Below are 15299 nucleotides of genomic sequence, written 5' to 3' on the forward strand. Positions count from 1 at the left end.
TAACAATGCTCCACTAAACACCAATAACAACTCGCCTTTCAAAGAGAGATGCATTTCTCATGGACCTGGGAAGAATGCCATCTCCACCACATAATGTCAGCAAAATGTACTTTCACTTCCTCTTTTTCTTCTGAAGCATGATAGTTGTAGCAGGTCTCTTGGACTAAAACATATGCAAAGAGTTGGAGCCTTCATAATTCTTCCCTCCCCACAAAATGCTTGAGACAAAAGTCTAGTAGGTACATTTGTATTTTAGGGAGCCTAAAGCTGTGTGAGTGTCTGTGTGTATCCTCTTTTGCATTCAGAAGACATTTTCTCCTTAATCCACACCTAAACTTTTTGGTAGCCAAGCACTTTCTATTAAAGGAATCAACAGTCAAAACACATAAAAACACTTCATAAGATGAACTTTAAGTTAGGACAGTCCCAAATATCTTCACAGAGAAATATTGAAATGTTCAGGTAATTCAGAGAAGAGTAGGGGAGAGTGCCTCTTACCTGGGCTTCTTTCACTATTCCATTCTTTGTGCAGTTTCTGCTTTGCAAGCCATTGCTCTGTTTCTTGTGATTGTGAAGTTTCCCATTGCAAACAGTACCACCTCCAGGGTTAGCCATGGGTGTGAAGTGACAGAGCCCGGGACAGGTTTTCCTTCAGAGGTCTCTGCAAGCTTTAGTTTTTAGTCTGTAAGGGGATGGGATAAAGCTCTTTGGGGCTGAGCCCTTAAAGGAATCTTACCAATCAGGCTTTTCCAGAAGAAGAGCAACAGCCTATCATTTTGCCAGATCGTTGAAACTAAAACAAACGGTTACCTTTATACTTCTCAACTCCAGTCAAAATGTGAACTCCATGGCAACAAACCTGCTTCCAAAACTATAAAGCAGATTGTCCATGCTGGCTCCTTCTGGGGACTGAGGGAACCTGGGGACTGAACAACCCAGTGGCAAAGTGTGAGGAGGCGGGCTGGGAGGTGGAGAGTCTTTTAAAGACACACACACACAGCACACTCACAGAGTCTTCTAAGTACACTGAGTTCTGAGTTAACCTCTTTTTCCCACCCCCTCTCTCCTGCATGTAATTGTGGTTTTTGGTTGTAAACCAAGCTCAAAAGTTAATATTTCTTTTTGCTATAAAATAACATTCAGAGGTGGTTGCCAGGGGCTGGAGGGATGAGGGAAAGGGAAGTTATTGTTTAATGAGTGCAGAGTTTCAGTTGGAGCAGATGAAAAAGGTATAGTGATGGATCACTGCACAACAAGGTGAATGTACTTAATGCCACTAAACTGTACACTTAAAAATGATTAAAATGGTAAGTTTCATATGATATATACATTTCCATAATTTACAAATGATTTGAAAAGGTTTTTTAAAAGCCAGTATTCAAAACCCACCTATGTTAAAATCAGTACTATAATAAGGGGGTACCGACCCATCAAGAATTCCAGTAAGACAGATGTTGGGAGACAGAATATTGGGTGACTGCATTGTCTTTACCTTGTGACCTTGGGGGAGGCATTTACTCACTTTATGCCTCAATTTTTCCACCTATAAAATATCTGCTGAGGTGGAACGAAAATTATGACGTAGCTCAGGTTTGCTACCAATGCAGGTGTGAGGTGGTTGGTGACTGCTGGGTCCCAGTCCTGAAACACATCTGGTTTACTCATTAACTCGTATTCCCTCAATGCATGAATCTTCAAAGCTCTTTCTTCCTAACATCATCAAATCATGGTGACATGATTTGCTGGAGAGTCATTACAACCTGCTGAGTCTTCCCAAGCCCACCCTTGTGGTTTTCCTGAGTCAAGACTTCTTTAGCATCAGACTCTAAGAAAAGAAACCAATTTGGCTGGGTGCGGTGGCTCACACCTGTAATCCTAGCACTTTGGGAGGCCAAGGTGGGCAGATCATAAGGTCAGGAGATCGAGACCATCCTGGCTAACATGGTGAAACCCAGTCTCGCCTAAAAATACAAAAAAATTAGCCAGGTGTGGTGGTGAGTGCCTGTAGTCCCAGCTACTCGGGAGGCTGAGGCAGGAGAATGGCATGAACCTGGGAGGCAGAGTTTGCAGTGAGCCGAGATCGTGCCACTGCACTCCAGCCTGGGTGACAGAGTGATACTCTGTCTAAAAAAAGAAAAAAAAGAAACCAATTTATTGGTGCAGTAGACAAAAACAAACAATCAAACACACATACACAAACAAAAAAACAGAAATGGCCCCTGTTTCCAGAGCCTCATGTCCTGTATCTCAGCTCCCTTGGACAGGGTTCAGTTCTACTCCAGAATAATGTGGCTTTTGGAGGTGGACATGCTAATGCTTCTAACCACGATTTGCATACGAGGGTACCTGCCTTTCCCATCCCAAGGAATGCTAGAGGAATAAGATAAGGCCTGAGGCCAAGGGAAGAGACGGAGTTAATACCAAGTGTGTTCAGCCCGGTTTGTGTCTCAAGTTCAAACATTTGATCGCATTTCTCTCAACCTTTACCATCAAAGTAGAAGTAGATTTTTACTGGTCTCTCCCTTCCGTGGCTGTTTCACTGGATTCGGGGGCTAAACTCTTGTAGGTTTATTTTCTTCTAAGATTTAGAAAATGGAGAGATGAAGAGGTAGAGGGGAGCACGATTGTTGGCCCAACTGTCTCACATTACTTAGAAAGACAAGTCGAAGAGAGGGCATTGTTTTCCCTGAGCTCTATTGCCCTGTGCAAAGCATTTTTTAAATAATAAACTTTTTAATGTTAGATGTCTCTTTTCTTTCTTTTCTTCTTCTCTATCTCTTTCCTCTTTTCATGTTTCTCCTTTTCGCTTTCCTCCTCCACCCTCCTCTTCTTTTTCTCCTTCTTTTTCAAGTTTTCTTTTTATAAGGGACGAAAGGCCTATATAAAATAAATCTCAAACAGCTGAATTCTGCCTTCTCATTTTCCTTCCCCTAATTGCAATTGCTAAGGTTAGGTAATCACACATAGATTTCTGAGAAATATCTACTACGTGCTCTCACTCTTGAAACTTTTCTATTTTACTTAACCATATTGGAATGTGTGCATTGTTGTGTACACAAAATTATGTTAACACACCAACCATTTGGCATCAGGCACTGCTGGTATGTATAGTCAGTGGTGACTCGTTGCTTCATACCATCTCCACTTAAAATAAGAGAGGAGTTCTGTTGGAGTGAGTGGTAGGTTTAGGTTTAAGGTTTGGATCAATACTAAAACACAGACTTAATATTGAGCAAGATTTGGCATCTCTGAACAACTAAATACATTTTGGATCAACTAGTAACCTCAACAAATGTTTGAATAAGTACTATGTATTTGCTGAGTCCTTGGATATCACAAGGAATAAAACATACCTAGTCTCTACCTTCATAGAACTAAGACTTAACTGTACCCACATGCCTTTGACTTAGGATATCTTACTATTAAAGGTAAAAATAAATCTTCATGTTAGTACATTAAAGGCAAAGATAAAATTAGCAATGGCCTTGTGGTGTTCTCCAAAGTAATGGTTTTGCCCCGATGCCAGATTATCAGCTCCTCTCTTAATGAAGCAGCCGAAAAGGGAGATAACAGAATGAGGATAGGCAAGAAAGGGAAGGTCAGAGGCTTGGCAATGTGTTGTGGAAAGCTCTTGGAACAACTTGGGGATAGAAAGTTGGCAAAAATGGGAGGATATGAGCAGAATAAACTGTCAGAATTGTACAGTGCACAGAAATCTGTTCATTCTCAGTGACTCAATTTTTACCCATGTAATGGAGAGTGATGCTCATGCAAAACTAAATTTTCAACAGGTTAAGTGACTTTTCCAAAGCCACAGAATAACATGTGGTAGAAGTGGGTCATGAACTCAAGAATGTCTGGGTCTAAGTGAGTGCCCTTTCCTTATACCATGACACACCTCTCCTTCAGCTGTTGACTTGAGAACCTTCAACCACCAAGAAAAGAAATAACAGAATCTGTTACTATTTGGGAGATTTCATTGGATTGGCCAAATAATGAATAAAAATGCTTTGTCTTTTTGATCTATTACAAATTTGCAATATATTAAATAGGTACAAATAACTAATGACATGTCAATATCTACTAATAAGTCTACATGGAAGTACTTAAATTTCCCAAAGAGTTCAGTCTGGAAAAATCCTCATGGTAGAGACAATTCGTTTCCATAGATTTTCTCACGAGTAGGTTGTAAACACGATGACCTAAGGCGGCCAGCTGCATGTGACCTAATATTAAATTTGAACTGACCAATAAGTCAAGAAAATTATCTGAGAAAACCCAGAAAGTGATCATGTCAATTTATCTGATATTAGGTGGAAATTATAACTCTTAATCAAGATCAAGTTAATTTTAGTTTTCACACTTTTGGGTTTGGCACACTGTTGTGATTGGAAAATCCATGCGTAGTACATATTTAACATCACATACCTTTGCCCTGAAATAGATCATACTGACACAGTCAGACCCTCATTCATATCCTTTTGACTTAGCTTGGAGGTCCCTGATACACGGTGTCAGCTGTTTTCTGCGTTTCTATGCCCAGGTAGGTTCTCTGACCACGGGGTATTCTCCGCTCCTGCAGTGTGGGCCAGGTGTGCTGGGAAATTCACATCCTTGAGAGCAACTCTCAGCCAACGAGGGATATAAGTTGGTGGATAAACACCCCATGTTATTTTCTTCTTTATGGGACAATTCTGAGGCATGTTCACAGCCTCTGGAGAGTTCCCAGTGGGACTGGGGCTCTATTGCCCTCAGTAGTAACCCTCTTATAAAAACACCCATTATTAGGTTTTTCTCCCTTCCAGGTTTTACTTATCCATGATTCCGGAAAATACCTCCCCATGAACTACTTGCACCTAAATCCTTGTCTCAGAGTCTGTTTGTGGGAATGCACATCAGGGCAACCAAGTCCATATTAGCCCATCAGATTTTATTGATCAGAGATCAAATTGGATCTTTCGAATGATCAATATTAGACTGTTCTGAAGATTGAGAGAGACATCATATAGAAAAACTTAATGCATTCATTTGGGTAAAACCTCATAAATTCTAGAGAGAGATGGAAAATCTGTATTCTTATGTCTCCCATAGGAAAGATTCATGGGATTTATGTAAGAAGACGGTGTCTACAATTTAGTTGTGGAAGAAAAGTTGTTAATTTTGAGTTATAATATAATAAAAACACTACATATTTTGGATGAGAAACAGGCTCTAGAAAGTCTTTTAGAATGTGCTTTATCTGTAGAAAAATTAAAACTAGCTTATTCTTTACTGAATGCTTTGATACAAAGAACCCTTTTATGTTTCTAGCTAGCAAGGGATGATAAATGGAAATTAAATGCTTAGCATTCTTATTCATTTTCTATTGCTACTGTAAGAGAGTATCACAAACTTAGTGGCTGAAACAGCACAAATGTATCATATTAGAGTTCTACAGATCAGGAGTCTGACATGGGTCTCACTAGGCTAAAATCAAGGTGTCAGCAGGGCTGCATTTCTCTTTGAAGGCTGTAGGGGAGAATCTCTTTCCTTAGCTTTTCCAGATGCTAGAGGTGTCCACGTTCCTTTATTAATGCCCTCTTCCTCCATTTTTCAAAGCCAGCAATGCTAAATCTCTGTGACCTTTCTTCCATCATACACCTCTGTACGTGTATGGGACTACGGCCAGGAAATGTTCTCTGATTTTAAGAAATCATATGATAGATTGTGACCATCCTGAAATCCAGGATAATTTTGGAATAACTTCAATTACATCTATAAAGTATCTTTTAAAAGTAATTAATTTAAGTTGTCAAATAAAAATTGTATACATTAATGCTGCACAGCAAGAGGGGTTTTGATACATGGATACATTGTGGAATGGCCAAATCATGCTAATTAACATATGCATTACCTCTCCAAAATTATTTTTTGTGTGGTGAAAACACTTAAAATTCACCCTTTTAGCAATTTTCAAGTATACGATATATTGTTATGAATTATAGTCATCATGTTGTATAATAGATGTCTTGAACTTGTTCCTCCCCTCTAACAGAAATTTTTCATTATTTGACCAATATCTTGCAAAGTCTCTTTTGCCATGTAAGGTAACATGTTCACAGGATGCAGGGATAGGGTGTGGACATCTTTGGAGATCATTAGTCTGCCTACTACAGTACCTATTATTGCTAATTAAAAATTGGCAACTAGTCAGAGGATCTCATTATTTAGTTTACTGCTTTTATTGTTTTCTTCTAAGAAATGTAGAAAATGTATATTTTTAAAGACTCTCGTAGGTTAATTTTCAAGTTGAGCGTCTGAAATCTTTTTTAGCAGTTTTAAAAATTGCAGGCTAATTTACATAGACAAAGATACACAGACTAATTGCACAGCTCAATGAATTTTCATAAAGTGAGCACACAGGGGAACTGAACCCAGCTGAAGAAATAGGACATTTCTAGCATCCAGAAGCCCTCTTCAGGCCCTGCCCTACTCTTCACTCCTTAATCACACAAAGAAACCACTATTTTAAGTTCTATCACCATAGATTAGTTCTGCCTCATTATTTTATATAAAAGAGTCATTCAGTTCCTATTCTTTTGTGTCTGGCTTCTTTCACTCAATTATTATGTTTGAGAGAGTTTTCCACTTTGTAGTGCATAGCAATAACTCGTTCATTCTCACAGTTACATAGTATTCCATTTTAGGAGCATACTGTAATTTATTTATTCATTCTATTGTGGACATTTGGGTTGTTTCTAGTTTTTAGCTATTAAAACAATTGCTACTGTGAATGTTCTAGTATAGCCTTTGGTAGCCATATACGTACATTTCTCTTGGGTACATACCTAGAAGTGGAATCATTGGAGCATAACATGTGTATCTGTTCAACTTTGGAAGATACTGATTGATATGATTTGGCCCTGTGACCCCACCCAAATCTTGCCTCAAATGGTAGTCTCCATGTGTTGAGGGAGGGACTTGGTGGGAGGAGACTGGATCATGGGGGCAGTTTCCCTATGCTGTTCTCCTGATAGTGAGGGAGTTCTCATGAGATCTGATGGTTTTAAGAGTGGCAGTATCCCCTGCTCTCTCTCTCTTCCCTGCCACCATGTAAGATGTGTCTTGCTTTCCTTTCACCTTCCGCCATGATTGTAAGTTCCCTGAAGCCTCTCCCGCCATGTGGAGCTGTGATTCAATTAACCCTCTTTGTTTATAAATTGCCCAGCCTCAGGCGATATCTTTGTAGCAGTGTGAGAATGGACTACCACATGGATCCGTGGCTTTCCAAGTGTTTGCACAAGTTTATGCACCAACCACTAACGAGCATCCCAGGTGATCCTTGTCCTCACTGACACTCGGTATAGTCAGTCTTTTTAAAATTGTAACCAGCCTGGTGAAAGTGCAGTCATGTGTTTTTTTGTTGTTGTTGTTGTTTGTTGTTGTTTTTAAGGTAGAATTTACACATGAGGAAATGCACAAATCCTGAGGTACAATTCAGTGAATTTTGTCAAATCTAAACTTGTTTGAACTTTAGTGTTCCAAGTCTTATAATTGTGAATTTTCCTATCAAGAGGGCTTGGAGGAATTAAATCCTTTGTGGCTAAAGAGGGAAAATTGTATTTACCTTGTGCTCCCACCCCCTTCTTCCAGTGACAGTCATGGGTGGGTAATCAGGGTCTGTGGACTGCTGGTTTCTGTCGTTTGTGTATTACCTACCTCAGAAGGCATTTACCTACTGACCTGAGGGGCAATGGTGCAAAAAAAGAAAAAGGCGGAGCAGTGGCTTTTGAATGTTAGAAATGTTGCCTAGTGACCCAGACTCAGAGAGTCTCCCTGTTCTGCCCCAAGGTCTTTCTGCAGATGCCAGGCCACCAGTATGTGATAAGAATGAATCCAAGAGCACTGAGATTTCAATCTGCCTCTTTCTTTCTCGTTGCTCTTGTCACATTTCTGTAAAAGTCATGTACGATAAGGCATTTATGGCATGGTTAAAATGCACGCTCCTCCATGCCCCTGTGCACGCATGTCCTGATGCTTCAGGCTTAGCTTCACTACAGGAAATGTACCATGCAGTTGTAATGTGTCTGCAAGTAAGGAAGATGGAAAAAACAACCGGCTTATAAAAAGATGGTGAGCTGGATCTTCTCCATCAAATGAAACACCCTCAAATTTCATGTCAGTAATATGTCAGTCACTCATGGAGGCTGGGTGTCATGGATAATTGGCTCTGCTAAGATTAGGCACTTTCATCTGAATCTTGTTTATTTCCATTATAAAAAAGGATCACAACCTCTAAGGGCTAACATAAGGATTATAGGAGAGAAATTCAGAAAGCATATGGTACAAAACTTTAGCATCTCTCTTCCTGCTTTATCCAGGAATATTGTTACTGACAATATAATGACATTCTTGGACCTAAGAAGAAAGGTTCAATGACCACATGCTACAAGTCTGGCTGATAGAAAGTCTCCCATAAGAAGGGTCAACAGCAGGGACTGTGGCCCGCAATCTTTCTTACAGTCTTCACACTTATACCTAGAAACCAGAAAGAGGTCTGGACATTGGCAGGGACCATATCACTCAAAGTCTGATGTCTTTGGTCACTGATGTGACCTAAAGTGCTGCTATCCTCAGATGATGGCTACCAAGCTACTGTGATCACCACTCTTTTCTTGGCAAAGGACAAACAGCATGGACCAGTGCCTATGGGAGGGTTATAGATTGGGCCTGGAAGCAGCACACACTGCTTTCTTCCAGTTCCATTGGCTGTAACTCAGTTATGTGATTACACTTACTTCAAGGAAGCCTGAGAAATGTAGTCCACCCTGTGTCCAGAAGGAAAAGGAGAATGTGGATTTTGATGACCATTAGCAGCCTTAGCCACAGATGGTTTATACCTTGACCTAGGGTAACTTTTCTTACATTCATAGGAATATAGTAGCAGCCATAGTGAGGCAGCAAGGTAGGTAAGAATTAGAGGTTCTTGAAAAATATTCATCCAGTGCTTTTAGTCCTGTCACTTCACATCTATTTCTAGACATCTTAAATGCATAGACTCTGTGGGAGACATTTATGTAGCCTGTCTCCTGATTTACTAGGAAATTTACCTGGACTCCTAAATGTGATTGGATCTTTTTATACCCCTGTTGGACATGATCTGGTTATAAAAGTCCACCTAGTTATAGACACATGAAAAGTGAACCCATTCCAGGGTGGCCTGCCTCAATAGTTAAATCCTGAGACAGTTCTGGGGTCTTAGGGAGGACAAATTTTCTAAGCTTCCAAGGGCTTGTGACTGAGCCCTTCTGATATTGACAGTAAAAGAGGTACAGTAGTGTGGATCCTAAGAGGTGGCAAAGCTCTGGGCCTTCTGGGGGGCTGATTCAAATCAAGCACAGCAATCATAGATATAGCATCTATAAATCAGTTCACAATGTAGCTGTTGAAAAAATATAACTTTTTCTTAGAACTTAATTTTAATTTTGAGGACCCCCCTGCTTTTCACTTTCCACCAGGTGGTTGAGATAATCCCAGTCCATTCGCCCAGTTATAAGGAGCATTCATGAAATCAGGTTGCTCTGGGAATAGCACGTTTGAAGCATGACAACGTCTTCGGTAATTGACATGTGCTCGTAAGCATCATCTCACATTTCCTCTTTCTCCTGCACCCCGAAGCTCTAGTGGCTTTCTCTCTGCTTTCCCTGCCCCATGTGGGAAGGCAAGAGAATAATTCAGCTCCGTTCCTTCCCTGTCAGGCTAGGAAACAGGGATCAGGGATCCCTGCAAGTCTGTCTGTGGCTCCACCCACCTAGACTCCCTCTGCAGCAGCCTTCTCTTTCCAGGGACCTTCCTCCTTTCAGGCGAACTGCCTGGGAAGCAGAGCAAGCCCCTCCCTGCCACCCAACTGTGCCTCTGCTTATTACTTCTTTACCAATTACTCTCCTCACAACCTGGAAGCATCTCTCTTTTGGTCCCTCAAGAACATCCCTTTCTCCAGAAACCTGCTGGTGTCACTCATGGGTGTCTCTGTGTTACCCCAAAGACTTCAAAACTCCAAAAGACCTTTTTTTTTTAAAAAAAAAAATGCATCTGCAGTTTACTCTGCAACTTTCCCCTCCTGGTACAATGAGAATAAAACAGCTCAACAGCCAGGATGAAGGGTGAAGGAGAGACTGATCATCAGTTAGGAAATTAGAGTAATATTCTGGCTGGGCGTTGTGGCTCATGCCTGTAATCCCAGTACTTTGGGAGGCCAAGGCGGGGGGATCACGAGGTCAGGAGATCAAGACCATCCTGGCTAATATGGTGAAATCCCATCTCTACTAAAAAAATACAAAAAAATTAGCCAGACATGGTGGCGGGCACCTGTAGTCCCAGCTACTTGGGAGACTGAGGCAGGACAATGGCATGAATCTGGAAGGTGGAGTTTGCAGTGAGCCGAGATCGTACCACTGCACTCCAGCCTGGGGGACAGAGCAAGACTCTGTCTCAAAAAAAAAAAAAAAAAAAAAAAAAAAAAAGAATAATATTCTACAACAATAATTCACCTACTTACATATCTATCCTTCCTTATAAAATTCATACACACAAAAAAGCAGGGAAATGTATTGTCCCTTTATAGAACTTTAAATGGATGTGTGTGAGCTTTGCATTTCACATTGTCTCCATTCAGCTACATATACACATATGCGTTACACAGTAGGTAATTTTGTAAGAAAAAAAAAAGCTCCAGCCTTGGACATGGGCAAGATAAGTTACCAAATGCCCTTTTAGTAGAGGGCAAAACATAGTATAGTGAACTCTTGGAGGATCATCAGATACCACAGGAGTCTGCACCTTTTTATTGACTTTCTGTTGACTATTTTACAATTCTGTAGGGATAGAAGTTAATGTGTAGAAAACCGATAGCAACACTAATTATTCTTGTGGAAAGCAATGCAAATGATTTTTCACCAGTAGAGATACAATTTGATTTCTGCCAATTGGATAAGATAACCCTAAGCATCATTATAATAATTTCTCTAGAGAACAAGATTTAGTTTTGCATCTATTAGAAAGTTCATTTCTGCATTCCTGTCTTTATAAATATATCTACATCTATCTATATTTTTCTATGTCTCACATTTTTGTTTGATCCAGTATTTATATATTGCTGCTTATTAATTATGTTGAATAAAATCTTCATTGGATAAGATAACCCCAAGCATCATTATAATAATTTCCCTAGAGAACAATATTTAGTTCTGCATCTATTAGAAAGTTCATTTCTGCATTCCTGTCTCTCTCTATAAATATATCTACATCTATCTATATTTTCCTGTTTCTCACATTTTCATTTGACCCAGTATTTATATATTGCTGTTTATTAAGTTGAATAAAATCTTCAATGTGTTCATTTTATATTTACATAAAAGTCAAGTTTTTTACTCTTTGAAAATTATACTTTAGTGATTTATAATATAAGCTATTTCTTTGTATAAACTGCCACTCTCTTCCCCTCCTTGACTTATATTCCAAGATAGTTTCTGAGATTTTTCCACATTTCATTTAGCCTTCACTATAATCTTCACAATAACAGGTAATAAAATTTCCATTTTACCCATTAGAACCTGAGGCTCAGAGAAAGGTTTAGTTGTAGCCCCAAGACAGTTAAAAAATATTTAGTAATAGAACTGGAGTTTCCAATAAACATTGAGCTTACTTCAAAGCCCTTGTGCCTCTCATGTGTTACTCTGGATCATTTTAAGGTCAACATTGCTGAGGACTGTACAGTCTTACAGTAAAAGTAAAAGTATTGCAAGACCTTATGCTCCTCATTTTAAGCCTTTTGAAGAAAAGGCAAACTGTTAACTTTGGAGGGTGTTTTTAGGGACAGGATCTTGCTCTGTTGCCCAGGTTGAAGTGTGGTGGTATGATCTTGGCTCACTGCAGCCTCGACTGCCCAGGCTTAAATGATCCTTTCACCTCAGCCTCCTGAGTAGCTGGGATCACAGGCACATGCCATCACACCTGGATTTGTATTGTTTGTAAACACGAGGGTTTCACCATGTTGCCCAGGCTAGTCTCAAACTCCTGAACTCAAGCAATCCACCTGCCTTGGCCCCCACAACGTGCTGGGATTACAGGCTTGAGCCACCGCATCTAGCCCACTTTGGAGGTTTTAATTTAAAGTAAATAGCAAAGCAAAGCAAAACACAACACATAAAAATGTAACGAAAAACAAAACAACAAGAAAAATTCAAAGCAACATTTGCCTCCCTCCACCATAGAGGCTATAGGATGTTGGCATGGACGTCAATTGCTTGAAGGAATGTGTGGTATTTAAGAGGCTTAACAATGAACAACCAAGTGCTGGTGGCAAGGCAGGCACAGGTAAAATAAAAAATATTCACAAGAATAAAAGATGCAGCCAGGATTTTTTTTTTTGAAAATTAATGGATAAAACATCAGGATTAATTAGTAATTGGTGATCAAATGTATTCTGCCTCACCTTGTTGGAAAGAGTAAAGTATAGATGATAATGTTTTATATCTGCTTGGTATTCAGGTTAAAAGATAGTCAGTTCATCTTATTTTCCTTTTTCTCCCCTCTCTAAATGGTAGCTGTGATTCAAAGATGAATGATACTAGCACTGGGGCACTTCTTCTCATTACATGCATAAGAATTCTTGCTTTCTTCAGGTTGGCTTGACTACATTAATTATTTTTTCCTGCCCTGAACCTGTGATTCATGACACTTTGCACAGCTGCTATAAACACTGTTTTCTTAAATTCCAGACACAGTCAATGTGTTAAATGAATAGAGTAAGGGCAGGATTAACTACACAATTTGCAGACATGGCACAAAATGAAAATATAGACCCCATTTGAAACAAGAAACAGAACGTTCTTAGCCCCCCAGAAGTTCCCAGATGCCCTCTCCACTCCCAGCTTTCTTAGGATACCAACTATCCTGAATTCTAATAGCGTAAGTAAGCTTGGCCTCCTTTTGGGTTTATATTAATGGAATCATGTATGATATCTGACTTCTTTTGCTTAATATTATGACTGTGAGATTTTTCCATATTTTTGTGTGTAATTGTCGTTTGTTCTCATTGCTTGATAACTTTCATTTTATAAAATCTTAAAATTGTTACTACTGGTATCATAGTTAAGTTTCCCTGTTCTCAACACACACACACACACACACACACACACACACACACACACACAGAGTGATGAATTCATTCTACTCAGCATAGTGGTGGGAAAGGGAGGGTTGCATATTAACTGGGTTTTGATTTTTGAATAGGCTATCAGTTGCCCAATAGCCATTATGTGTTAAATTTCCAGAAGATATTGGTGCCATACTTAATCGTATCACCTTCTTTTCCAAATGAAAAATTGTTTTCTTCCAGTTAGTGAAGTAATGCACATGACTTTAGCTGGTAACATACCAAATCTGTATTCAACCTGTTTTTCCAGTTCTGGCAACCTGACAACTTTCTCTCCTTTCATTTCCAAGCGATTGGTTTCTAGTTTTTGCCAATTAGTGTGGTGATGATCATGAAGAAATCACATGTACGTGACATACGGAAAAACTCACAGAAGTGAACCACAAGTAAGAAGTGCATTGATTATACTTTAGCTTGTTTTGAATGTAAAGATATGCCATCCAATATTTTCTTGTAAAGTTTATGAAGTTTCTCAGACTGTATTATTTGTACTTTTTAATAAAAGGATTATTGATCCATAATTCGCATACCATACAATTCACTCATTTAAAGTATACAATTTGATGGTTTTAGTATATTCAGAGTTGTGCAAGTATTGCTTCCATGAAGTTTTAAAATTTTTATCACCCCCCAAAAACTCCTATACTCTTTTTTTTAAAAAATTATTATTATACTTTAAGTTCTAGGGTACATGTGCATAACGTGCAGGTTTGTTACATATGTATACTTGTGCCATGTTGCTGTGCTGCACCCATCAACTTGTCAGCACCCATCAACTCGTCATTTACATCAGGTATAACTCCCAGTGCAATCCCTCCCCCCTCCCCCCTCCCCATGATAGGCCCTGGTGTGTGATGTTCCCCTTCCCGAGTCCAAGTGATCTCATTGTTCAGTTCCCACCTATGAGTGAGAACATGCAGTGTTTGGTTTTCTGTTCTTGTGATAGTTTGCTAAGAATGATGGTTTCCAGCTGCATCCATGTCCCTACAAAGGACACAAACTCATCCTTTTTTATGGCTGCATAGTATTCCATGGTGTATATGTGCCACATTTTCTTAATCCAGTCTGTCACTGATGGACATTTGGGTTGATTCCAAGTCTTTGCTATTGTGAATAGTGCCGCAATAAACATACGTGTGCATGTGTCTTTATAGCAGCATGATTTATAATCCTTTGGGTATATACCCAGTAATGGGATGGCTGGGTCATATGGTACATCTAGTTCTAGATCCTTGAGGAATCGCCATACTGTTTTCCATAATGGTTGAACTAGTTTACAATCCCACCAACAGTGTAAAAGTGTTCCTATTTCTCCACATCCTCTCCCGCACCTGTTGTTTCCTGACTTTTGAATGATCGCCATTCTAACTGGTGTGAGATGGTATCTCATTGTGGTTTTGATTTGCATTTCTCTGATGGCCAGTGATGATGAGCATTTTTTCATGTGTCTGTTGGCTGTATGAATGTCTTCTTTTGAGAAATGTCTGTTCATATCCTTTGCCCACTTTTTGATGGGGTTGTTTGTTTTTTTCTTGTAAATTTGTTTGAGTTCTTTGTAGGTTCTGGATATTAGCCCTTTGTCAGATGAGTAGATTGCAAAAATTTTCTCCCATTCTGTAGGTTGCCTGTTCACTCTGATGGTAGTTTCTTTTGCTGTGCAGAAGCTCTTTAGTTTAATGAGATCCCATTTGTCAATTTTGGCTTTTGCTGCCGTTGCTTTTGGTGTTTTAGACATGAAGTCTTTGCCCATGCCTATGTCCTGAATGGTACTACCTAGGTTTTCCTCTAGGGTTTTTATGGTATTAGGTCTAACATTTAAGTCTCTAACCCATCTTTAGAATACTAGTCACTCCCCATTTGCTCTCCACCTCTCCCCCCACCTCCCCTTACCTAGGCAACTGCTAATCTACTTTGTTTCTACAGTTTTGCCTATCCTGGATATTTCACCTTAATGGAATCATGGAGTAAGTGGTACTTTTGCAAATGGCATATTTCATTTAACATTATGTATTTAAGGTTTATCCACATTGTAGCATGCATTTGTACATCACTCCTTTTTATGGCCAAGTAATACTGCATTGTATAGATATACCACATTTTGTTT

At 39.4% G+C, this 15299-nt stretch overlaps 1 protein-coding gene across 2 annotated transcripts in view; it reads right to left on the reverse strand.

Moving 5' to 3' along the window:
- Nucleotides 1-938, reverse strand: part of SPTLC3 (serine palmitoyltransferase long chain base subunit 3) — a 194543-nt gene extending 193605 nt beyond the window's left edge. Inside the window, exons 1-2 of one of the 2 annotated variants that reach the window (XM_073008457.1) lie at nucleotides 811-938; nucleotides 499-682 (exon numbers count right to left, since the gene is read on the reverse strand). In XM_073008457.1, the coding sequence (XP_072864558.1) occupies nucleotides 499-615 (117 nt within the window). In that variant the 5' untranslated portion in view covers nucleotides 616-682; nucleotides 811-938. Of the gene's footprint in view, nucleotides 1-498 lie in introns of both variants that reach the window. The other variant, XM_073008455.1, reaches the window with a different exon arrangement.
- Nucleotides 939-15299: the final 14361 nt, after the last annotated feature.

The sequence above is a fragment of the Chlorocebus sabaeus genome, chromosome 2, assembly GCF_047675955.1.
Source record: "Chlorocebus sabaeus isolate Y175 chromosome 2, mChlSab1.0.hap1, whole genome shotgun sequence".
NCBI lineage: Eukaryota > Metazoa > Chordata > Mammalia > Primates > Cercopithecidae > Chlorocebus > Chlorocebus sabaeus.